Source organism: Euprymna scolopes, chromosome 29 (assembly GCF_053919585.1).
Source record: "Euprymna scolopes isolate OS-2025 chromosome 29, ASM5391958v1, whole genome shotgun sequence".
In the NCBI taxonomy this organism is placed as follows: Eukaryota; Metazoa; Mollusca; class Cephalopoda; order Sepiida; family Sepiolidae; genus Euprymna; species Euprymna scolopes.
The window spans coordinates 44,817,063-44,843,863 of record NC_136510.1 but is presented as its reverse complement, the minus strand read 5'-3'; the positions used below and the strand labels follow the sequence as shown (position 1 = coordinate 44,843,863).

The 26,801-nt window shown below is 35.9% G+C and overlaps 1 protein-coding gene across 2 annotated transcripts in view; it reads right to left on the bottom strand.

Annotated features, from left to right (window-relative positions):
* LOC145252633 (protein HID1-like) overlaps positions 1 to 14,159 on the bottom strand; it is a 97,859-nt gene extending 83,700 nt beyond the window's left edge. Inside the window, exon 1 of one of the 2 annotated variants that reach the window (XM_080112358.1) lies at positions 13,937 to 14,159. In XM_080112358.1, the coding sequence (XP_079968484.1) occupies positions 13,937 to 14,002 (66 nt within the window). In that variant the 5' untranslated portion in view covers positions 14,003 to 14,159. The remainder of the gene's footprint in view (positions 1 to 13,936) is intronic. The other variant, XM_080112357.1, reaches the window with a different exon arrangement.
* Between the last annotated feature and the right edge of the window lie 12,642 nt (positions 14,160 to 26,801).

The following is a 26,801-nucleotide window of genomic DNA, read 5'->3' as shown; positions in this document are numbered from 1 at the left end:
TCAGCTGTTTCTGTTTTTTTTTATGATAAAAATATTTTTTATTTAATCTTGTGTGTGTGTGTGTGTGTGTGTGTGGTTTTTAGCAGCTTTTTAATTTTTAAATTATAAATTTTAACTTAGTTCTTTAGGTAAAGAAAAAAGACAAAAATTTCTTTAGTGTTTTCTTTTTAATCTACATCTTGTCATGAAATCTACGCTGGCTGAACAGATGTTTTATGATTAGAAGAAAAAGAAAAGATAAATTTAAAGACAAACTTTACGATTTGATACCAGATAAACACATTTTGTGTACTGTATTGTCTAGTTTTGAGCGATATATATATATATATATATATATATATATATATATATATATATATATATATATAACCAATACACACACAACTTCATAAAGAAAAACGAAATTAAAATAGTGCATATTTTCAGAAATATGGAAAATTAAAGAAATGAATTTTATTAATTATCGAATATTTCATAAGTGTATATATATATATATATATATATATATATATATATATATATATATATATATATATATATATATATATATATATATATACCTAGCAGGTGTCTTTACTTTCATTTTCGTTTCATTTTTCTTTAATTGTGCTAATTATTAGTTTCATTATTTTTGGTTTGTTTTGGAGTTTTTTTACCAATTTATTTTATTCGAGATGAGATTCTGAAAGCAAAATTTAATTATTACAGTATTCTCTGGTCATTAATTTTTTTTTTTTATTATTACACCTAATTGTCATAAAACGATAAGTTCTGTTATGGTCATGTCTTAATCTCGATTTGGGAAATTATTGAATAGCTTTCAAAACGTTGTTCACTCGTGAGAATTTAAGAAATCTTTCTATTCGAAACTTTAAAGGCTTCAAATTTCCTTTCAATTTCGAAGGGGGGAAAGACAAAGTAATTCATTCGTTCGGGGTGTGTGTGCGTGTTTAACTATTAATAAAAGATTTAAATGGCCGACTTGCAATGCATTCTGATGGATTTAATTTTGTAATTAAATATTTTAATGAGGTTTTAAAAAAACTTGCTTTCATTTTACGCTACTGCATTTTTTATTTCAATAAATATTCGATTAATAGTAAATAATAGCTAATTGTATAATTATCAAAGTTACGTTGATGCGAGAAACAAGTGGTCACGCTTTTCTAAATATGAATATTAATAGTTTTATAGAAAAATAAAATATTTAATTGCGACGTAAAAACGACAATAAACAAAACGCAATAAACGTTATTAATAATCGGTTCCAACTGCTAAGAAATGCATATGGTATCATTGTAGATCCATATCCCACCCCTAAATTAAGAAAGAAAAAAAAAGAGATTTTTACTTTTTTCCTTAGACGTTTACGTGTGAACACATTTCAAAAAACTTAACGAAAAAAATAAGAAGAATAATTATTTTTAGAATTTAGAGTGAGAAAAGAGTCAGTTTCGAATATAAATTTACTGTAAAATGATCCCGAATTTTCAGGCCATACTAGCGATTTAAAGCAGTTAACCATTTTTTTTTTTTTTTTTTTTTTTTTTGCTGTAGGAAATAAATTCTGTGCGCTTTTTATTGGTGAGATATTTTTATGCGCTTTCATGTGGTTTTAAGGCATTGTCACTCTGACTTGGGGTTAATGATAAAATATAGTTAACTACTCTAAAATTCTAGACTGGCCCGCATTGATTTTTCTTTTATTTTTATTTATTTATTTTTTACAACTACTGAAACTACATGCACACACAAGAAACGATACGTACTTGTGACCGTTGGTCCACAACCAACACTACAATTTATTCTACTTTTCATTCAAAAATTCATAAACTATGACATCTTTTAAGGTAGTCTTGCATCATTAAACTAAATCGCTTAACTCTATATAGTCCTTATTATATTGAAGCATTATTTATTAGTCTTAAAGTAAAAAAAAAAAAAAATACTTTACTATCTAGTTTACATACGTCTTTGTGGTATGTACAGACCGATACGTAAATTAGATAGCGACGCTTACAAAAAGAGAATCAGGTCTTTCTCTAAATGCTTACAGAGATATTAAGTAAAAACTATTAAGAATGATTGAATCAACCTAAGACAGAAATTGGCGAGTTATTCAATGAATCATAACTTAGGGCTGATAAGAACAATTAAAACATATTTATTTTTAAAACATAACTCAATCGCAGAACTATAGCGTATTTTTACATGTATATTGTGTTATTAAAGTAACTACATATTAAAATAGCCTAAGACTTTGATCAAGTCATATTTAGTAGCAAAAAATAAAAAAAAACACGCAACCAAAATATGTCAGTATGTCGACTTAATTACTAAAGTTTTTTTTTCTATTTCATACTAAATTGATTTTAACGTTGACACAATCCTTTTAAAAAAAAAATACAATTTTTGAACTACATCTCGCCTTTCCGATAAAATCATCACGCTGTTTTCTGACTTGATCGCCATATGTATAAGGATTTAGATCAAAGTGTAGTATCTGTTCTTCGGATGCTGCACTTCATTTTCTTGTTCTCTTTCGGTGGAGGAGAAATCCTTCACGACTGAGACAATTTTTATTTTTGTACCTTTTCTCCACGTTAAAAAACGACCCTGGTGTCTAACTCTGTCCCGTGGGGAGGCATAGTAAATAGGTACATTCAAGATTTGGTCAAGATCAAAGTGTAGTATCTGTACTTCAGACGCTGCACTTCTATTTCTTGTTCTCTTTCAGTGGAGGAGAAATCCTTCACGACTGAGACAATTTTTATTTTTGTACCTTTTCTCCACGTTAAAAAACGACCCTGGTGTCTAACTCTGTCCCGTGGGGAGGCATAGTAAATAGGTACATTCAAGATTTGGTCAAGATCAAAGTGTAGTATCTGTACTTCAGACGCTGAATTTCTATTTCTTGTTCTCTTTCAGTGGAGGAGAAATCCTTCACGACTGAGACAATTTTTATTTTTGTACCTTTTCTCCACGTTAAAAAACGACTGGTGTCTAACTCTATCCCGTGGGGAGGCATAGTAAATAGGTACATTTGTGTGCATGTTTCAGCTACGACCTAACTTCGTCAAACCACCGACAAAGACGAGTCTGAAAGATTAAATTGAATTTTTAAACATGCACACACATTATATCTACTTTGTGTGTGGGAGTTCGTTCTCTATGGATTTCGAAACGGTTGAGCCGATTTTTATGAAATTTCACACAAATGTACTTTATGCATCTGGCAGTGTTCTTAAAGAGGTTTTTATCGAAATGTCTTCGATAAGTATCGATACTGAAACGTTCGATGAAAGAAGGAACAGACGATCTGGCCCAAAGTTAACATCTTACACAGCCTAACATCACAAGTGCATTTGAGAAGTTTTATTACCACACAAGCCGAAAGGCCCGGTATATAAAAACAACAGTAAGTTCTTTGATATGACAGGGGCGCATGTTTCTGTTTAAAGCAAAATTGAACCATGATACTTAACGTCTGCATTTTAAACTTTAATTCAAGACTATATATAAAAATAATTTTATAAAAACAGTATGTTCTCTACAGTGCAATGTAGACTACAATTCGTTGATTATCATTCAACCTCGGGTCTACCCGCTAGTCTCGCAAATACCAGTAGTAACGTAACGTTCAGTGGAAGAGAGCTGAAAATTTTACGGCACATCTGCATTTTAGCATTCACAGCAAAACGCCATCATCCCCAAGAGTGGGTTTCTAAATAATAACATTAATTCAGCAGGACTCGTAAACCGCAGAAATATCTACAATTAAATCAAACTTTTGAAATAAATTAAAGCCATAACTAAACTTCAACTTGTCAACTAAGCTCCAACCCCTGTCCCCTCGCCGCAATGTTGCATCTCTATGCCCGTTTTATAAATATTTTAATAAAATGTGCTCTGATGAACTCGTTGCACTTGTGTCCCTTCGACGTACATATCCCGACAAACCCGCTTAGCAACAAAATCTCATTACTGTTGAGGCCACTAAATGCCAGAAAGCTTTCTATTCTAATGTGGCACTATTTCCTTGTGCCACTGTTTCTAACACACTCTGCAGCATGGACGGGTGGTAAATTGTCCATGAGCGTAGAGATACAAAGAAACCCTTTCCCATAATCCCCTTGCTATTTTTCTGTCTCTTTCCTGCACGACCACCATGATGTGAGGACGCATAGACTGTCTCTCCGTAAATGAGGGGGGGGGGGCCACCCCCTCCCTCAACACTAGTTAGGGTAGGTTAGTTAGCTTCGAAAAGCCTATTGTAAAAATTAATTGTAAATTGTTTTTTTTGTAATATATATTGTATCTCTAATGTAAAATAAAATAGTTAGTTATACCTTTGTATATTACAATTGTGTCGCGTGTCGTTTTTCTTGTGTCTGCCATGAATTCCTTCATAAATGTCTTAAGTCGAAAGGCGGCCCTGAGGACAGGGAGATGAAGATTCCCACCAGAATGCCACCAGGGTGAAGAGATCATCTTGAGAAAAGAAAGCAGCCACACCCAGATCCAACATCTCAGGTATGATTTTCTTCTTGTTACTCAGACCCTAATGACTGGCCCATCTTCATGTCTTCATGAGACCGCTTTAAGACATTTACTATAACACGTCTGTCGGTCACACCTCGGTGGCCGGCTGATAGTGGTATAAATGGTTGCCTTAAGACGCAGGATTGACCCTGGTTAATTACCAGACGGATCTCGTCGCATCTGTGTCGCAGTATAAATGATGCACTATGACCAGAACATATTGTTTCCCAGCATGGAAATAATTTCGACCCTTAAACCCACGGCACAACCAAAAATAACGACCACTAGACGAATCGAATAAAAAAAAATGGTCCACGGTCTTAAAACGGAAAAAAAACTATTATTTCTGGCAAAATTTAAAAAAAAAAAAATGGCAGACCAGTACACACGCGCACAAAAAAAAAAAAAAAAACGCACTCAAAAAAGAAAATTCAGAACCTGAACAAAAAATTGTCTTGCACCTACAAAAAAAAAAAAAACAGTTTACAAAGGATCGATTTAAAAAAAAAGAGTATTGAAAGTAACCCTTCGAAAAAAAAGTAAGAAATGTGTCCCACACACACAAAAAAAAAACAGAGACGAGAAAAAAGTGTCTCTAGAATATGCAATGTCTCTTTCTCTCTCACGCTTTCTCTCTTTCTGTCTCTCTCCGGATATATATCGATATGTGTGTATATCTATGCATCTTGTTATTACATGAAAAAAAAAAGAAAAAAATCCTTCAAACACGAAGCTCGAAAAATAAATTTAAAAAAAAAAAGGAAAGAAAATAAAGGATACCTAACATTTTTTATCTGATCTTTATTTCAGGTTTATAAAAATATAGGACTTTTTAAAAACATTCTTTTGACTTTGCAAGTGTTAGATTCAGATTTGAAAAAATAGAACTTTTACATTACATTTTATTCCATGAACAGTTGATGTGTTTATTTTTCATGTTCATTAAAGCTGAAACATAAGGGGACATTTTTTTTGAATTGATAATGTTTCTTTTATTGATGTTTGTCTGTTTAAAAAGAAAAAAAAATGTTACTGGTAAAAAAAAATGGGGGTTAGATAATATGAAAGTTTTGTGTTAGAATGTATTTTACAAAATTGTTCAAAATAAGATTGTTTTTCTATTTAGTTATTTGTTTTAAACTCGTAGAAATGTTTAATGTCTACCTGTCACTCATTTTTTAAAACAATGGCCGCACATTGGAAAGATAAGCGAAGATGACCTCGTCATGGTGTTTGCGAGGGTGTTGAGGAATGGATGGTAGAACAATGCTATCTGCCTCTCTCTCTCTCTCTCTATCTCTCTCTCATTCCCTTACCTGTGAGGACGAGAGAGTGACTTTTAAAATCGTCGAAGATTTTTTTTTTGTTATTACGTAATGGTGTTATGAGGGTGGTGGGGTGTGTAATGGCATCGCTCTGCCTCTATCCCCTTCTTTTTCCCCTCATTCTCTTTCTCTACTCTTGCGTTTTAATGATTGTATAGCTAAACCCCCATGGCTGATTGCAGGAGGGCATATAATAACGAATTAACTTGGAGTTTTTTAAATTTTTCTACCAAGTTTAAAGAACAAAATTATTTATGCTTCGTTAAATTACATTAAATGATGTCTTCAATTGGTTTTTATTAAAAATAAAAACTGAGACGATTATTCAAACAGCACTTAAAGTACTTTTTTGAAGTCTTCGAGTGTTTGGAAAAGCCAACTGTTACATGATTACGTTAATTTTTTAAGAGTTCTCTGAAATGTTCATAGTTGTTCTTAAAGAAAAAATTACGCTATTACATTTCGAATATTCTCTGAATTTTTAATAATTTCTAAGGAAATATTGTTTGACTAACGAAAGAGATTTTCCTGAACTCTAGATGATTTTAAGGAAGAATTATTCGAGCAAATTCTTTAATTTAAGGTTTATTTGAAATTGGACCGTATGATAGGGGTCCCTGAAATATTGACTGAGGAGTATATACGTAAAATTGAATTAATTATTAAGAAAAAAAAAGATTTCCTCAGTCTAGAAAGATCTCTCTTTAATTGAAACTTTAATTTTTTCGAGCTGTTAACTATACAGAACTGGTCGTTAACTAATGTGACTCCCAGGTGTGGCGGGAGTTTATTAATTCGAAATAATCCTTGTGAGTGAGTTTAGGAAAAGAATTGCTTTTAAATGATAAAATAATTACTTTGGAAAATAAAGTTAATTAACGTGAAATGTTTCTGAATTCGAAATGACCTTGATAATGACCTAAAAGAAGAAATGATTTTTAAGAATCAATTAAATAACTTTAAATGTACACTGAATTTTAAAAATAATAATTACGAAATGAAAAAATTTGGGATGTTTCTGAATCTCATTGTGAAGGGTGAATTGATTCAAAATGAATTGTCTATGATCTTTTCGGAAGATTAATTTTAATAATGAACCAAATGTTTGGAATAATTTTTGAATTGTATTACGAAAAATGGGTCTATTCGAAGTTTATGACCTTTTGAGAAGATTGGTTTTTATAATAATAAATGAATTACTTTGGAAAGAAGTTAATTAACATAAATTGATTTTAACGATGAACCAAAATACTTGAAATAATTTTTAAATTTTGGAATTAAATTTTAATGATCTTTTGTAAATCAAGTTTTGAAAAAATACATATACTTTTTAAATGTACCCTGAAATTTGGGAAAAAGTTAATTATGAATGTAATAACTGAAATGCGTTTGCATTGTGTAAACAAATTCTAATTGTGACCGAGGTGCTCTGAAATGATTTTTTAAAAGTGTTTTCTTTTTAAGAAAAAAAAAATTGTTAACACCCTATTTCATTGATTTAATGTATACCAGGTTTCTGAATTGTTTATTTTTGGAATTTTTTTCCCCCTAATTGAGTATTCTAACTCATGAAGGATGAGTGCCCTTCTTAATTAATTCTTTATATTATTAATAAATATTCCGTGGTGGATGGTTTTTATTGGTCGCTCGGCGGCAGACTCCTTGCTCTAACAGAATTAATTGGATTAGATCCTCTGAAGACCGAGGTTTTACTAAAATCCATATAGGTCGGCGTGATGAGGTCACGTAACCCCGACTTATCTAAAATACATTATACTGGTTGCTGAAGAGAGCGTAAGTCCAGTAACTGAAGTAATAACTTGGAATACATATAGGACGGCGTGATGAGGTCACGTAACTCCGACTTGGTTAAAATACATTATACTGGTTGCTGAAGGGAGCGTAAATCCAGTTACGGAAATAATGTTATGCAGACTAAATTAAAAAACGTATAGGTCGGCGTGATAAACTCACGTAGAATCCGGCTTAGTGAAATACGTATAGGTCGGCGTGATAAACTCACGTACAATCCGGCTTAGTGAAATACGTATAGGTCGGCGTGATAAACTCACGTACAATCCGGCTTAGTGAAATACGTATAGGTCGGCGTGATAAACTCACGTAGAATCCGGCTTAGTGAAATACGTATAGGTCGGCGTGATAAACTCACGTAGAATCCGGCTTAGTGAAATACGTATAGGTCGGCGTGATAAACTCACGTAGAATCCGGCTTAGTGAAATATGTATAGGTCGGCGTGATAAACTCACGTAGAATCCGGCTTAGTGAAATACGTATAGGTCGGCGTGATAAACTCACGTAGAATCCGGCTTAGTGAAATACGTATAGGTCGGCGTGATAAACTCGCGTACAATCCGGCTTAGTCAAATACGTATAGGTCGGCGTGATGAACTCACGTAAAATCCGGCTTTGTTAAAAAATATTATACTGGTTGCTTAAGAAAGTGTAAATCCAGTAACTGAAATCATGAGGTCATTGCCTCGATGGAGGGCGAGGATGATTACCCTCTCTGGTATTTGAAGCAGTATACCAGTCTACCAGGAGCCTGGTGGAAAAAAATAACTTGCTTCACTGAGTTCCTGATGGAACGTAGAGCATGGGGACATCGATTGCTGACGGCCGGTTGACGCACCATTCACGGAAAATTAGGGACTTCTGAAATTTATGAATACTCATAAATTTCGGATAGCATAGGGAGGGATGTGGCACTATTTCCTTGTGCCACTGTTTCTAACACACTCTGCAGCATGGACGGGTGGTAAATTGTCCATGAGCGTAGAGATACAAAGAAACCCTTTCCCATAATCCCCTTGCTATTTTTCTGTCTCTTTCCTGCACGACCACCATGATGTGAGGACGCATAGACTGTCTCTCCGTAAATGAGGGGGGGGGGCCACCCCCTCCCTCAACACTAGTTAGGGTAGGTTAGTTAGCTTCGAAAAGCCTATTGTAAAAATTAATTGTAAATTGTTTTTTTTGTAATATATATTGTATCTCTAATGTAAAATAAAATAGTTAGTTATACCTTTGTATATTACAATTGTGTCGCGTGTCGTTTTTCTTGTGTCTGCCATGAATTCCTTCATAAATGTCTTAAGTCGAAAGGCGGCCCTGAGGACAGGGAGATGAAGATTCCCACCAGAATGCCACCAGGGTGAAGAGATCATCTTGAGAAAAGAAAGCAGCCACACCCAGATCCAACATCTCAGGTATGATTTTCTTCTTGTTACTCAGACCCTAATGACTGGCCCATCTTCATGTCTTCATGAGACCGCTTTAAGACATTTACTATAACACGTCTGTCGGTCACACCTCGGTGGCCGGCTGATCGTGGTATACTAATAGTTTCACCCCTCCAATAGATAGACTTTGGAATTCCCTTCCTGCTACCTGCTTCATTGACTGTACTGATATGCAGAAGTTTAAATGTAACGTAAACCAACATCTTGTTAATCTTTCCTAGGCATCGTCCCAAATAGTAGCCCCTTACGTCCAAGTGACGATATGCCTTGTTAGGGGTAACGCGAGTTTAAAAAAAAAAAAAAAAAAAAAAAAAAGGTCAATCTGCTCCGTTACGCCAACTAAAGACGCCTGGCAGTTTTTCAATAAAATGATGGCTTTTATAGGTTTTCGGGTATGCTGAAAACAAATATCGACGGTAAAATTAGAACAGACAAATAGTGGGTTTATATTACTATACACAGATTCGAAAAAGTTGTAAAAAAAACAAACATACAACAAATAAATGTTATCAAAGGCAAGATAACTTACTTTTCTACTTAACTGGATACTTTTTTAGTATTTTTATTTAATGTAACATATTTATTCAGCTCGAAAAACATAGTGTTTACTGATGTATTGGAAAATTTAAAATAGTGCCCGACTCTCTCTTGAACACGGTAAGTTAGGGAAAATGAGTTAAAAATAAGAAACTATACAAAATACTGTTAGAAACCCACGGAATATATGTCAGCCTATGTCATGGTAACATACTGTGCGAATTTCTAACAGTATTTTGTACAGTTTATTATTTTTAACTCATTTTCCCAAACCTTACCGTGTTCAAGAGAAGAGTCGGGCGCCATTTAAAATTTCCCAATACATGGGTAAACACTATGTTTTCGAGCTGAATAAACATGTTACATTAAATAAAAACACTAAAAAAAAGTACCCAGTTAGGTAGAAAAGTAACTTATATTGCATTTGATAAGATTTATTTGTTATATATTTGTTTGTTTTTTTACAACTTTTTCGAATCTATGTAATAAAGTCCAAATAGTTTTCGGGATATAAATACCTGTATTATGCAATTGTATAAACTATAATTATCCACTGACATGTGTTTCGTTGTCTACAACTTATCAGAAGGGCTGAATCTAGCAAGATAAATACAATATAAATGCCGATTGCCGCTCCCTATAGGGGGGGGTACCAAATTGGTTAAAGGGAAAATTGTTCCCCACTCGCATTTAGGTAAAAATGCACTTTTGTAAATAATTTAATTTATTCAAAACGTATCGCAAAAACAAAAACAAATAACATCTGTATTATGCAATGTAATTTCTAGTAGTTTGAATTGGCCGCCATCTTTGTTGTTCCACTGAAATGGTTCAGTGAGCATGCGCAAACGAACTATGAAGTTAATTCCACGAAATGCAAATGTTTATGCAACGTCATTTCTAATTCAATCAAAAATATTACTTTCAAGAATTCAAATTCAAGAAAATTCGGTCAATGTGCACTGGTTGTCCAACCTGTTTATTCCGGAAGTCATTCTTAACATGGGAATGTTGAAAATAAGAAAATGCCTTTCGGAATAAACACTCCCAACCTCCCCATGTTATGAACGGCTTTCGGAATAAACACCCTCAATCTCCCCATATTAAGAACGGCTTTCGAAATTGCGCTGAAAAAAAAAAGAAAAAAAAAAGAGGTTTGCCGCCTGTTCAAACATGGCCGCTAGTGATTTACATTGCAAAATGCAGATATTTATATCTCGAAAACTATTTGTCTGCGCTAATTTTCCCTGCGATATTCGTCTTCAGCATACTCGAAATCGTTGATTTATCGAAAAATGTTGAGGTGTCTTCAATTGGCGTAACGGAGCACAATTGACCAAAATAAATAAATAAAATAATAAAAAGTAAGACGCAAAGGTGTTCAAAACATTCTGCTTCTCCCCCCCCCCTGGGGATGCTAAAATGCAGAAGTGTCAAATTTATTTATAACAGAAAAGGAATTTCAAATTTCGCAGCTATTGTGGCGAATTCCTTAGCTGGAATGAAACAAACATTTCTGTGTGGTTCGTTCATTACTTGCCATGTGTCGACATTTGTTTCCTCATTCATTATGCAGTCACACACACATATATTTATTTTTATAAATCAATATACTGTCCCTACCTTTAGAGGTTTACACGTTGTACTCCTTTATTTATTTTGGTCACAGTTTGTATGTATTTGTTTTAGAGAGATCGTCATAAATTCAATTTCCTTTCCAAATAAACAGAAATTTATTTTTAAAAAATAATAACTCCTTTACTGTTCTGGTTTCGTTTAGATTATGTGATCCAAATAAAATGAGAACATTGTCAACAATATTTTTTTTTTTTTTTTTAAAGAGCGAAAACTATTTAGTGCTTATGTAGATCGACCCCCATGGCTGTCCATATTGTCTCGTGAAAAATCTAGTAAAACAGTTACTACAACCGCTTAGAGACGACTACACAAAATGAAACCCCTATTCCTGAAACGGAAAACAATAACACTAATTTTGTTAGCTTTTTGGCTAGGAAGTGTTCTCGGTTTTCGTTTTGTTTGTATTTTGTTTCGATTTGTGGTGTGTTGCTGTTGCTGTACAAAGAAAAGCGACAGATCGATTGCAAAAACAGGGGACAAAACTCAGATTGCTTATTTTAGAAAGCATGTTTTAAATTATTTTCAATTTTTGCTTTTAGTTCGTTATTTCATTAAATCATTTCTCCATTAAAAAAAATAATATTTTGGGGGTTTGTTCTACAATCCAGATTCGAAAAAGTGTTAAAAAAAAAAAAAAAAAAAAAAAATCAAATATATAAACAAATAAATGTTACCAAAGGCAAGAAAATTTACTCTTCTACCTTGCTAGATAGGTTTGTAGTGTTTTTACTTACAATGTTTGGTGCTAGCGCACTTATTGATCCGCGCTATTTTTTTTAATAGTATTTTAAAGTTTAATTAAAGTTTTACGATACCTGTTTTTATTCAATTGTTAGGTGAAAGTACAGAATATGTACATAACACCCTCCCGTCCCCATGTTAAGAATGGCTTTCTAAATAATAACGTTATTATTTTAGCACGGATCAATAAGTGCATGAGTACCCAATGTTTATTTGGCTCGAAAGCCAACTACTGTCAACCCATACGCGAGCACAAGTGGAAAAAAATGGCCGCGTAACAAATACATTGCGGACATTTTTCCTTGTGCTCGCGTACGGGTTGGCATTAGTTATTTTCCGAGCCAAATAAACATTGTACATTAAGTAAAAACACTACAAACCTATCTAGCAAAGTAGAAGAGTAAATTTTCTTGCCTTTGGTAACGTTTATTTGTTATATATTTGTCTTTTGAGCATTTTTTCAGATCTCTTTGGATTATAAAACAAACTATTTTTTATATAAATTTATGAAAACAGAACTGGAAATTATTCAAATTTTAATTGATTTAATTAAAAGTAGTTTTTACTGTTTGTAGTAAATTGGTATTTATGCACTTATTGTAACCGCGCTGAAATAACGTTAGAAAGCCATTCTTAACACGAGGAGGGAAGGATGTTTTGTAACTACTCTGTACTTTCACCTAACAATTTTACCTCCCTTGTTTGATCTATCGCCTTTCTTTGTACAAGCACTAAACATGTTTTTTTCTGTCCTCAGTCAGTGAAAAACTCAAAGAAATCCTTATAGAGTGAGGCAATTTTTATTTTTGTCCCAATCCCAGTTTTCTGTTTTCTTTTTGCTTTACTTTTGTTGAGAGGGGGGGGGGCTACATTAAAACTGCCCTTGTAGGGAGGTAAGTAAATAGGTATATTATTGTATTGTGTTTTATTTACCTTGTGTGTGTGCGCGCGTGTGGATTGTTGCATTTGAGGTAGGCGTAATTGTTTTGTTTTTTTTGTTGTTTTTGTTTGTTTTTTCTCTCTTCTATCACGCAAATAGTTTTGTTGGTTTTCGGCGTGATTTGTTGTAGAATTTTAGTCTTAGTCTACAAAATCAGTATTGGAATTTACCTTTCAATAGTTGGGAACAAAAATGATTGCATTTTATTTTATTTTTTTAATAATAATAATAATAATAATAATAATATAAAATGTACATAAAGCAACAATGTAAATATATCAGTGAAAAAAATAAATAAAATGCAATGTTTTTTGTTTTTTTTTTTTCCAGGAACTAGAGTTTCATATTGTGTGGTTGCCTCCTGTGGGCTGTTGTAATTCATTCACAGATTTTGCAAGACAATAAGCGCAGCCATGGGGATCGATCTGTATAAGCACCAACTATTTGTTGCCGATAGACACAGCAAAAAGATCAACAATGTCAGATTGTGAAAATAAAAGAAGGTGGGACACCTTAGTAAAAAAAGAATAAGACACGAAAAAGGTATTTAAACTATAGATATCAATTTATTTTTTGTCAGATTTTACGTCATATCAACTATTGGTTTTATTTTTAATTATTTATCGTTACAAAAAACTGTTCGGAGGTTTTGAAAATTCTAATTCGAAAATTGAAAATAAGGTATTGATAGCGATCTCTAATTTATAAAAGCAACACATAAAACAAAAAAACTATTAAATGAATTAATCAGCTTTTACAAGTTCACCTGTGACAAGTATATTAAAAAAAAAAAAAAAAAAAAAAAAACAATAAAAATATTTATTTACTGCCCACGTATCAGGAAAATAAAAAAGGAAGAAGAAACCATTAAGAGATATTACCTCTAAATAATAAAAATAAAAACAGGTATACCCTAGTATTTTAAGTTTATGAAAACTTGTGCCAATATTACCTGAGTTTTCGTAGTCAATTGAATAACAGCTTTCCTGAAATTTAACTTTGTATCTGAGTTCCCCATAATGGCATATATACATATACATATATGTATTTCCTTTCCTTTTTTTCTTTTCCTGAGTAATATTTCTGCGCGACACTTCTAATGCGTGTTGGCTGCACGATGCCAGCGCTTATCTCTTCTTCCGTGTGTGGGACTGAACACGGAATAACCAATCAAATGGCAGCTTTCATTTTACATGATTTAAAACGCTTTTTGATTGGTCACAATTGAAACCTGTACCGTAAAGCGAAAGAATAAAAAAAATACCGTGCCTTTCTTTATTTCTGTTATTATTTTCTGTTTTATCCCATTTATTTGGCAAATTAAACTTACCTGACACGCCGAAGATGCCATCGTCCCAGGCCTTACCTCCTGTGGATGGCGGATTAGTTGATTGCGCTGACCTAAAGCGCTTCTTTTGGGGAATGTTAACTTTTGCTCTCATACAGAGTGCTTTCTTTTGGGTAGAGCTAGGTTCCTCACGATAAACTGATCTCATATCTTACTTTACTGTAATGGGGGGGGGGCAGGTAAATATACTTAGCAAATTAGCCAAGACAGGAGTCTGCAAAGTTAGTTTGCTTCCACTTAAGTCCCACTCTCACTTAGAGATTGATCTGATTGTTTTCGGTTCTAAACAAGCCGGAAAACAGTTAGCAGTTTACTCTTGAGAGCTTGGACTAATCTTCTTTTGATTTTATTTTGTTCATTTTTTTATTTTGGATGTGTAGCAGTTCTATAACGTTACCCAACACGTTGTAGCCTCAGTCGCAATGCAGGCAAAGAATAGGAAAGAACTTCAACTTGCTTTTTTTTTTTTTGTCGTTGTACAACAACATTTATTTTCTCATTCTCTCATTACCGCTGCGATGTCCCTCACGTGACCGTCTTCTCAAACATGCTCTCTCCTTTTATAGTTTTCTTTTTCCGTATCACAACGTCATTTCGCTCACAGCTCAGCATATAGCCGTTCGCACTATGTTACAGTTCCATGAGAGGTTTGTTTTGTTTGTATATACAAGCAATAACTTGCATTAAGTGAAGTTGTAGTTCTGTGGTTTCAGAATATAATTTGGATATGAGAGAAGCGGCTGCACTAAGGGGGACGGATTATGCAGAAGGAGAGTGGGTTGAGTGTTAAACAGCAAAGAGAATACGTCGAAGTTAAGATTGCGAACTAATAACGCGAATGTCATGGGAGTGCAGTCAATTTCTTTTTGTTTTATTTATTTATTTAGATTACAAGCTATTTCGGATAGAAAAGTAAAATTGTTGCGAGCATGTTGAGAGTTGGAGTATGTTGCGCGTGGCAAGAAAAGGAAATGGAGTAGAGGAACAAAGAACTCAAATGCTGGAATAAAATAAACATGTCGTTTATTTTATTCCAGCATTTGTAGGGTAAAATATTCTTATGTCAGGTTGTCCTAACAACCCTTGTAAAAAGAGACTAATAGGTAATGGCAGTGGATGTGCACCAGAAAACAAAGATTGGCTCTAACTTTGATGCAACAGGGTGGAGGAGTGCTGTCTTCTTGAACCGTATGTGATTGTTCACTTCTTAATATGATACTGTTGTGGACCAGGATATAAATACCCTAACTCGCTACAAGAAAAAATAATGAAACGAATTGAATGAAGGAAACAAAGAACTCAAATGCTGGAATAAAATAAACATGTCATTTATTTTCTGTTGAGAAATGAAAGTCTTGGGTGTACACATGTTCATTTGGCCGTTGACGACTACGCGCGTGGAAGGAAAGGGGAATGCAATAGAGAAACGCGAAGTGGCAAGCCGGCCTGTAGAAAGAGAGGGTTAAGCTCAGTAGAGCGTCACGCACATGTCTGTTTTGATGGACCAAAACGAAGGGGAGATAGAGTGAGAAAGTCAATCCAGTTCATGGAGAGAGAAAGCGTATAAAGTGTACGTACTGTTTGTTGGCTTTTTGTTCCACATAGTAGCAAGTGGTGTGAGGCACGCGCGTGGGTGCGCATGCCGAAAAGGCACGCTGGCAGTCCGTAGACCGTACAGCTCGAAAGCTGGTCCTAAAAGGGAGAAGCTGCTTATTGCTCTTGCTTTTATAGGTGTTTCCACTGGTCTTTTGCGCATGTGTGGATTTCCTTTGAAAGGGGAAGTGACGTTGCCCATGTGTGCGTACGTGTGCGCGTGTGTGAGTACATGTGTGTACGTTAGCGTGCGTGTATATACACGTGAATGTGAGTGTATGTATGCGAACGTGAATATATGCACGTGTGTGGACGTGCGCGCGTATGTTTGTGTGCGCATATGTATGTGACAAGTAATAGAGCTTGAAATGTGAACACGTGTTTTCGTGTGAGACTAGAAAAGGCTCACACAAGTATTTGAGAGTTAGAATCGTCATATTAAGAAGAAGTTTTGATTAAGAGACGAGAGTCGGATCTATGTTGATGGCGGCATGTTTTGCATAATCATTTCAACAATTCAAGAGTCAGACTGTTTTAAAATTGTCATCATCGTGTTATGGAGAATGTAAAATAATAATTCAAGAGTCGTCAGATGTTTTGAAAATTATTGATGTTGCGTTATGAAGAAGATTGAATTAAGAGTCAGACGTTTTTATTTTATTTCTGTGTTTAAAAGTCAACAAGAATATAAAGAACTAGTTATCTCTAGCCATGTATCTAGGGTTAGCTGTGTTTGGCTGTTTATCAAAGGCTAGTTTAGTCTGGCTATGTAGTAAAGTCTAGCTAAGTCTGGCAGTGCATGAAGCACTAGTTCTGTATGATGTGAAATGATCTTCCAAGGTCATAGGAGCATGTGGTTTAAAAATGTTATTTACATATTGTAGTAATATCATAGAACTACTTTCATACGCGCAAGAGTTGTTGCCCCTGATGTATAAATATATACGAGGTTCTCACTATGACCTTCACCTTCATCGAGGTGCACGACTTATATGATCTTCACTGAGGTGCGTGACTTGACACACAAAAAAAAACAGCCTCTTAATCACCTGCTAACGCACTCGTCACTGTAACGTCCAATGACAACAACCACCACAACCTTCTCACTTGACCTGCCTTTTATACCACTATCTCAATCCCTCCTCTTGCACATGCGCCTGTAGATTCCTGACAACCTCGAGACTTCCGCTTATAAAAACCCAAGTTTTGTTGTCGCACATGCCTATACAAGGCACAAACACGTGGGCGTTTGTTTTGTTGGTAAGTACTACACTCCCCCCTGATCTGATGATCACATAGAGTGCACTCCGGGGTTGGCCTCTTAGTTCCTTCTCGTATTCATTATGGGCCTTGTCGGGTATCGAGTACTCTGCAATGCTATTCTTGAGTTCGGTTGGCGCACTTCCTTCTGTCCACTTCCACGATGCAGTCCATGCTTTTTGGTGAGGGTCGTAGTCCACCTTAAAATCAGGCCGATTAATGTGAACTGCAGCACACACTGGCGTTTCCAAAAATCGCACAGTCCCATCTCTTCCGATAACCACTCCCCCCAGTGCCTTAATAGCATCATATTCCAACAGTACATCGAATCCCAGCAAATCCCCTTGCATCACCAGCACATTAATGTCTGCGGCCACACCAGAGTCTGTGTGGACTTTGACAGTTCCGGCTCCACAGCAAGCTTGCGTATTGCCACCTATTGTGGTTACTTTGATGTTCTGCTTTGTCCAGTTTCGACACAACTTGGCACTCATGATGGTGTGTAAGCACCTGGAGTCGAGAAGAGCTGAACAAGGCACTTGGTCCACGTACACATTTATTATCGGTTGCGCCTCAATCAAATCTTGTTCGGGGAACAGGGTGGCGCTGACGTCCTGCCCCCTGATGCATTTCCCGCACAATTTTGGGATAAATGTCCATAACTACCACATTGGAAACAGCGCGGGTGCCCCCGCCCCTTGTTAGTACAACTTCTTGTGAAATGGCCTCGCTGGCCGCAGCAGAAACATTTCCCATTGGTCATGGCTCTCAAACTGGGACTCTTTTCAGCATTAGTCTTGGCTGCCTGCGCCATCATTACAACCGGTTCCCTCAGGTCTTCCTCATCTCTGATAATGGCTCGAGCGCGTTCTAACAAATGTTCCATGGGCGTTACAGATAAGCTGGTGGAAGCCCTCAACAGTTGCTTAACATGGGTGGGAAGGCCGGCCACAAACGCATACGCCAGTGTTTGCTCTGACACTCCATTGCCAAATAGAACTGCAAGTTTCTTCAGCTCCGCGAAGAAGACGTCCACGGTTTCTCCTGGCATGAGCTTCCTAGAGGCAAATGTTTCGTAGGCCATGCAGGGATCCATGGCAAATGCCTTGTATAAAGCATTTTTTATACAAGTAACATCAGCCTTCTCCATGGCACTAAGTTGCTGATATACACTTAGGGCGCCAGCCAATCTCAGGGGAATCACGGTATGCACCCCCTTTACTTCACAGAGGTTGCAGGTCAGCTCAACCCTTTCAACCCAGTCGAAACAGAAGTGGATCCGTCGAATTCAGGTATCAGTTTTAAATCAAACTTTGCCCCAGCCATAGTTGTCCAGGAAAAGAGACAAAACGAAATAGCCGAAATAGTTTATGACCTTCACCTTCACCGAGGTGCACGACTTATATGATCTTCACCGAGGTGCGTGACTTGACACACAAAAAAAAACAGCCTCTTAATCACCTGCTAACGCACGCGTCACTGTAACATCCAATGACAACAACCACCACAACCTTCTCACTTGACCTGCCTTTTATACCACTATCTCAATCCCTCCTCTTGCGCATGCGCCTGTAGATTCCTGACAACCTCGAGACTTCCGCTTATAAAAACCCAAGTTTTGTTGTCGCGCATGCCTATACAAGGCACAAACACGTGGGCGTTTGTTTTGTTGGTAAGTACTACACTCACTTCCCGCTCGGACATGGGCTAGTCAACATGTGTATATCTTTTCCTTATGTATATATGTATTAATAAATCATTTGTTCATATAAACGTCTCTGCTATAATTCAAGCACCAACACACCACACCCACATACCAATTCAACATGATGGCAGCAGCGGTGGGATGTTAAAAAGAAAAATTACTTTAAAAAAAAAAAAAAAAAAAAAAAAAAAAGCAAGACGTGACGGAAAAAAAAATAACAACGGAAAACAAACATTCTTTTGAAAACAATTGAAAATATCTCGTCTGGAATCCGAAAAAAACAAAAAACTAAAAAAAAAAACACATTTTTCACAGAATACAAGTATTTATCAGGTATTTGGATTCACTTTTTTCTTTTAACACTCCATGTAACTTCTCGTATTTTTTGGCGCCATTTTTTATAAAAAAAACTTGTTGCTACTGCTACTATCTCTTTTTGTTTTTTTACTGTCTATATTACGATGTCTCGAAACGATATCCCCTCAATGAACTGCCAAACAGAAAACCTGGCCGAAACCTTCCAACTTTTCAAACAACGAATGCAACTGTATTTTATTCTTAATAAAATAAAAACAGAACAACAAATAAGTTATATTTTATTGCAAATCGGGGATGAGGGGCTTAGAAGATTTAATACCTGGACATTATTGGAAGAAGAAAAAAACTCTCCTGAATTTATATTTAATCGATTCATAGAACAGCTCGAGCCAAAAGAGAATTTTAGAGTGAATCGATTAAAATTAATGTCCTACAGACAAAAACAAGATGAATCGTTGAATGATTTCGTAAATAGATGTAGACGACTCACACAAAAATGTTTGTTATGCGAATCTGATCAACAACAACGCATAATAGAACTTATTATCGCCAGCATTCCAATTGTAGATTTCCAAAAGGAGTTGTTGGAAAAAGACAATACCCTAACATTAGAAGAAGCTATTAGCATCGGAAAAATGTATGAAGCTTCTAACACAACTCAGGGGTATGTCAAATAGCAACGGAAATAGTAGCACCACTATCCAGACGATAAGAACATCAAAAAGTTCTAAGAAATTTAATAACTGTTTTAATTGTGGTAGAAGCCATGAACTTCGTCGTGAAGCTTGCCCAGCATATGGATCAAAATGCAAAACATGTGGTAAAGATAACCACTAGGCAGCAGTTTGTTTATCAAGCAAAACAAAACCACGGCAAAGATCGAAGTCACGAAGCAGAGACTACAAAAGGTCAAAGCCGGAGTATCAGCCACAATATCGGAGAGACCAGTCCAAGAAAAGACGGCCCATCCAAGCTGATGCAATATGCAATACTCAAGGAATAGAAACTTGAAAGCCTTACTTTTAACAGCATCCAAACGTTCTCTATCAACCAGAGAGACAAAGCTTTTGTTTATGTAAATATTAAATTACCCAACAGAAACAGAGTCCACGGGTTAAGGGTGAAAATTGATACAGGAGCCCAAGGTAACACATTACCAGTCTCTACATATCGTAGAATGTTCCCGGAGAAATTGGATGCCTATGGTTTCCCAAACATAGAAAACAAAACAAGGAAAAACAAACTAATAGCAAATAATGGTACTCCAATAAAATGCTATGGTAGCATCAATATTCCATGCAAATACAATGGAACAGACTGGCACAACAGTGTTTTTTACATTGTAGACGTACAAGGGCCAGCAGTTCTAGGACTACCCTTACTAGAACAGCTCAAATTAGTCACCCTTCACTGCACAATCAGGAAAGAGGATGGACACCAGCCTCCTGCTGCAACACCAGTCAATACAATAAAAGACCTGATGCAGTTTGATAAAATTGGTTCCATGCCAGGGTCTGTGCGACTATCACTCAACAAAAGCATATCACCGCACATCGATGCACCTAGAAAAACACCAATTGCTCTAAAAGACAAGATAAAGCAGGAACTTGATAACATGGTCGAAAACAATATTATCAGAAAGGTGACAAAGCCAACAGACTGGGTTTCGAGTTTAGCATACTCACATAAAAAAGATGGGAGCCTGAGAATATGTTTATAAATACAGCACTCAAAAGACCACATCATGCCATTTTTACAGTGGAAGAGCTAACACATCATTTTGCAGGTGCCAAGTTATTTTCTAAACTGGACACTAAAGCTGGTTATTGGTCGATACACCTGCATAGTGAGTCTCAACCATTAACAACATTCCAATCTCCTTATGGTAGGTACTGTTTTCAGAGACTACCATTTGGATTGAGTGTATCACAAGATATTTTCCAAATGAAGATGGACCAGATACTTGAACAAGTTGATGGTGCAGTGGGAATCGCTGACGATGTTGTTGTCTATAGTAAAACGGATGAAGAACACAACCAGATTCTACAAAAGCTCATGCAAGTAGCTGCTAAAAATGGTCTCGTGTTCAATTCTACAAAATGTGAAATCAAATCAAAAAGCATATCCTTCTTTGGGATTATCTATAATGAAAATGGTGTCAGTCCGGATCCAGAAAAGCTCAAAGATCTAAAAAAACATGCCATACCCAACCTGTAAGAAAGAGCTACAAGAATTCTTAAGCTTTATCACATACTTGTCACCATTTATTCCTAACCTTGCTGACAAGACACATACTTTAAGAGGACTATTAAAGAAGGATGCACCCTTTCTTTGGGAAGAACACTACAAGGAATGTTTTGAAAAACTCCAAACAGAAATTAGCCAAAATTCTGCGTTAACATATTTTAACACAACTGAAATACCAACACTACAAACGGATGCAAGTTTAAAAGGATTTGGAGCTGCATTAATGAAAAACAAAAAACCTATTGCATATGCATCCAAGTCGTTAACAGACACTGAAAAGCGTTACGCATGCATAGAAAGAGAGCTTCTTGCAATTGTATTTGGGGTCCAAAGATTCCACATATACTTATATGGCCGTAAATTTAAGGTACTCACCGATCATAAGCCACTCATCATGATTTTACAGAAGCCACTGACTAGTGCACCTCCTAGACTGCAGCGAATGCTGATCAAGTTACAGGGATATCAGATGCAAATAGAGTACATACCAGGACGGGAAATGACTCTAGCTGATACTCTGAGCCGTCTCCCTAGCACTGAAAACACAGACACAATTGACTTAGACGTGCGATTCGATTTGGTGAGATTCAGGAGTGAGCGCCTGAACGAGATAAAAAAGGAAACAAAGGCTGATCCAGTACTTGATCAGCTGCAAGAAATCATAACAACAGGATGGCCAGATTCAATAAAGGAAATGCTGCCAGCAATACGGTCATACTGGTCATATAGAGATAAACAATAGTATCATCATGAAGGGGTCAAGGATTATTATCCCAGAAACCCAACAGAAAATCATTTTAGACCAGCTTCATTACAGCCATCAAGGTATTGAAAAGACACGTCTTCAAGCCAGGGATGCTGTATACTGGGAGAAGATTAATTCTGATATCGAAAACATTGATCAAGAAATGTTCAATATGTCAAGAAAATCTTCCAACACAACCAAAGGAAACTCTACAACCACATGACATCCCCAGCAGAGCATGGGAAGTTGTTGGAACTGACTTGTTTCACTGTAATGATCAAGAATATCTAATAATTGCTGATTACTACAGCAAATTTCCAATTATAAGGAAAATGACTAGCCTAACTACAAGCAACATGGTCATCTCAGCAATGAAACAGATTTTCTCTGAGCATGGTATTCCCACCAGAGTCATTAGTGACAACGGACCACAATATTCCAGTGAAGCATTCAGAGAATTTGCCCAACAATGGCAATTTGACCACATAACGTCATCCCCAAATTTCCCCAAATCTAATGGTTTTGTTGTCAAATCCAAACACTTAAAAGAACACTAATCAAGGCAAAGCAAGCAGGCAGAGACCCTAATTTAGCAATGCTATGCCTACGAACAACACCAATCAGTCACAAGTTACCAAGCCCTGGTGAACTTTTAAACAACCGCATTATGCATAATTGCGAAAATTCCAAATCCCAGATTTCCCAACCCTGACCATATCCATGAACAACTAGAACATAGACAGGATATGCAGAAAATGTATCATGACAGAATAGCTCATGATTTACCAGCACTTGTCCCTGGACAAAATGTTCGAATGCTAGATAATCAAACAGGGAAATGGAAACTAGCAACAGTTTTAAGTAAACGTGAAGAACCCAGATCATACATCCTTCAACTCCCAGATGGATCTTCAAAAAGACGAAACAGAGTCCAAATAAGGGGCGACTGGAACATTTACCCATGAACAGGTTCATTTCAACGATCACATCACATCATCACAAAGTGAACACACTAACACAAACAATAGCTTACACCAACTAGCACCAAAACAATCAACATATAACACAAAATGTGGCCGTGGAATGCATAGACCAAAAAGATATAACTAACATATGTACTGGTGTATATAATAAACATTTGAACAATGTTCTTTTTTTATCTATCTGATAAGGGGGATGTAGTGATATCATAGAACTACTTTCATACGTGCAAGAGTCGTGGCCTCTGGCATATGAATATATACGAGGTTCTCACTTCCCGCTCGGACATGGGTTAGTCAACATGTGTATATCTTTTCCTTATGTATATATGTATTAATAAATCAATTTGTTCATGTAAACGTCTCTGTTATAATTCAAGCACCAACACACCCACACCCACATACCAATTCAACACATATGAGAGGAATGGCTGTAATAAGAGGGACAAATTATGAACGAAAATGAATTAAGTGTTTAGCAAAGAGAACACATCGAAGTGAAGAAATTGTGCTAATAATGCGAGTGTCCTGAGAGTGCCGTTGTTATATTATGAAATACAAGATCTCCATCGAGCCTATAACAACATGTAAACAAAACACAATTTGCATCAGCAGGAGCAAAAACACCCAAACACCAAGAGTAGCCACTGATATCACATCGGTGACATATAAGTAAAAATGGCACCGACTTGTGTTTTACTTTGACATTCAATCGACTGCTAAGTTGTCAGAAACTATGCTTATTTACCCATCATTCCACTATCATATACATTATAGCAAAGAATTATCGGGCAAAACACATTATCCAAGGAAATAGCTACACTAAGAAAGAGAAGGTCAGAAAAAAATTGAAAGATCTGATACGGAAATATATGATAAAATATATATAAAAAGTCTACAAGTGACAAACTTAAACTAAACTTCATTTAAAGTCACACCAAGTTAAATGGAATAAACAAATGCAGACTCGGAAGAAGCGAGCATCCCCTGACAACAAGGATAATCGAGACATTAAAACACAATGATGACAAGATGTCTCCTCTGATCGTAGTGCAAACTTCAGTTCTCAACTACGTTCATGCGCACGATATATAAAGGTTTCCATCATCAGCTGTCACCAGCAGTTGGTGGTAGAGGTCGTCTGAACGTCTCGCATGGATTACACTCTCTTTCTTAACAACAGCAGCAATTAACATGAATGTCTTCGCCCTTTCTTTCTCTGACAGTGGCAGCAACAGCTAACATGAAAGTCTTCGCCCTCTCTTTCTCATAGCAGCAAAAGCAGTTCACTCAATGTTGGCAACAAAACGTCTTAATGACAAAACTTTGCTCTTTCTTCCTCTCGGAATTTTTTTATCAACAAGAGACAAATTTTAATTAATTTCATTCTAACTAACCTTGATGATTAAACTTTGGTGTTTCTTCTTCTTGGAAACTTTCTATCAACAAGAGACAATTCTAATTAATTTAATTCTAACTGACCTTGATGTCCAAGACTTTGCTATTTCTTCTTTTCTGAAACTTTCTTATCAACAAGAGGATTTTTTCATTTTGTTTCTTCAATAAATGTTTAATTTAATAACCTGTATGTCTTCCTTGCTACCATATGCTATATTTTTGTTATTGCAACAGTCGTTATCGAGTATTGAGCTACAATACCTTATAACACACAAATACAACAACTAGTATAAAATGTCATAAATATAACACTGTCAATTTCTTTTCTTTTTTTTTTACTTATTTAAATTACAGGTTCAACTTCCTTTCTGGATTGTCCAATCAAAAGTCATCTCTCAAGCAAGCTGGGTACACAACCAGAGATTATAAAAGGGATCACACAGTGTTCACTTCTTCTTTCTTAGCCATGAGAGGCACTATCAACCACTTATCCACATCACTTGGACTGACCACAAAATCTTTTCTCTTGAGACACAAACAACCCCTTCCCTCCTCTCCTCTCGGGCCGTTTGATTTATGGGTTCAACTTGGACAAGAAGACTCAAGATCCCAACATGCCTACGGCCAACACACTAAATAATCTAACACACGCACACACAGATGCCTACACACATATATATTCCACACCTGTGTACGTTACAAACATTCTCATGTATGGAATATTTTCCTTTCTTTACAAAACGGACAATAATCCTACCCTTCATATATAGACTTCTTTCTTTTTTCCTATTTATTTAACACCACATGGACTTTTTAACTGTTTGCCTTCATTCATAGTCATGAACGTATTCATTTACTATGATAACGCCCTTCTCTTTCATTCTCCTTTTTATTTACATGTTAACGAAGACAATTCAATAAAGTTGTTTTAGATGTTACAATGAGATTTTGTCTTTCAATTCCACATTGTAATTGCATTAGCGAAAGAAAACTTCTGTGTGGACTCAACTTTAAAATAGTCATTCAAAAACCTTAATGTCAAAGATGATACAGTTCCGGATAAGATGTCATGACAACAAGACGTCATAACCTGTATCCATCCTTCAACAGAAGTGGCAAGACAAAATGGATCTCAAGGATACTATATTCTGCTTTCAACAAAGGTCAGTCTCCCAAACAACTCTCTTTATATTTCAGTGTTCCCTTTGAATAAAATTGATTTACAGTTTACTAAAGATGTTGGAGTTGTCCTTGGAAGATGATGATCCTTTCTCTTATTTGATACTAGCCTGGGTGCCCGGCGTTGCCCGGGTGTTTGGAGTTGTGTTGAGCAAAAAAAAAAAAAAAGTTGTAGTAGGCAGACAGGCTTGAACCCGTGATGCGAAGGCGGAAAAGAAAGTAAAGGTGTTGGCTGAGCAAAAAAAAAAAAAAAGGAAAATTGCAAGCGCAAAAAAAAAAAAAAAATAGGAGTAGTAAGCAGGCTCGAACACGCCAGAGGAAAAAGAGGTGAAAAAAAAACAAAAAACTGTTTTCACGATGTGCCTACAGTGGTTGTGACGTCACGAGCAGTCAAAATAACCTCTTTTATCACGGTGGCTGTTCTTTTATGCAACGTCGAAGGTTGGATGACTTGCAAAAAAATGTCAGCATAAAAACTGACCCTCCCTGTAGAAAAGTGCCCAGTTGAGGGTGAAGGAATAAATGTTTTGGGCCAATTTTTCGATATTTGTCATCAGAACGGTCGAGCTTCAAAATGATACTGATCTCGTCGAAAGTTTTTGTGAGACATACATACATACATACATGCATACATTTAAACAGACAGGTGAGATTTATATTATAGTAGAAGATTCCACATTACATGGGACTAAAGAGAAACACTTATTTGCCCCTTTTTCTGTTGGGGAATTCTCCTGACATTTTCCAAAGCATATTTTCCCCTGGACTGGTTTACAGAAGTTATTAAACCTATCATAATATGGAACAAGAGTAAGAAAGTAGCAACCCTGACTGAGGTTAGTATCTCTAATGATGTTGACTTAAACTGAGCTGAGAGAGAAAGAGAGAAGATAACGAAAATACCAAGGTCTTATGTACAACATAAAAAGAAACTAGAATCTTAGGGAGATTTTTATCATTCCAGTAATTATAGGAGCAGCAGGCTCGTGAAAAAGAATTTCAAAAACAACCTGGCGAATATACCCGGTGAACCAAGAGACATAC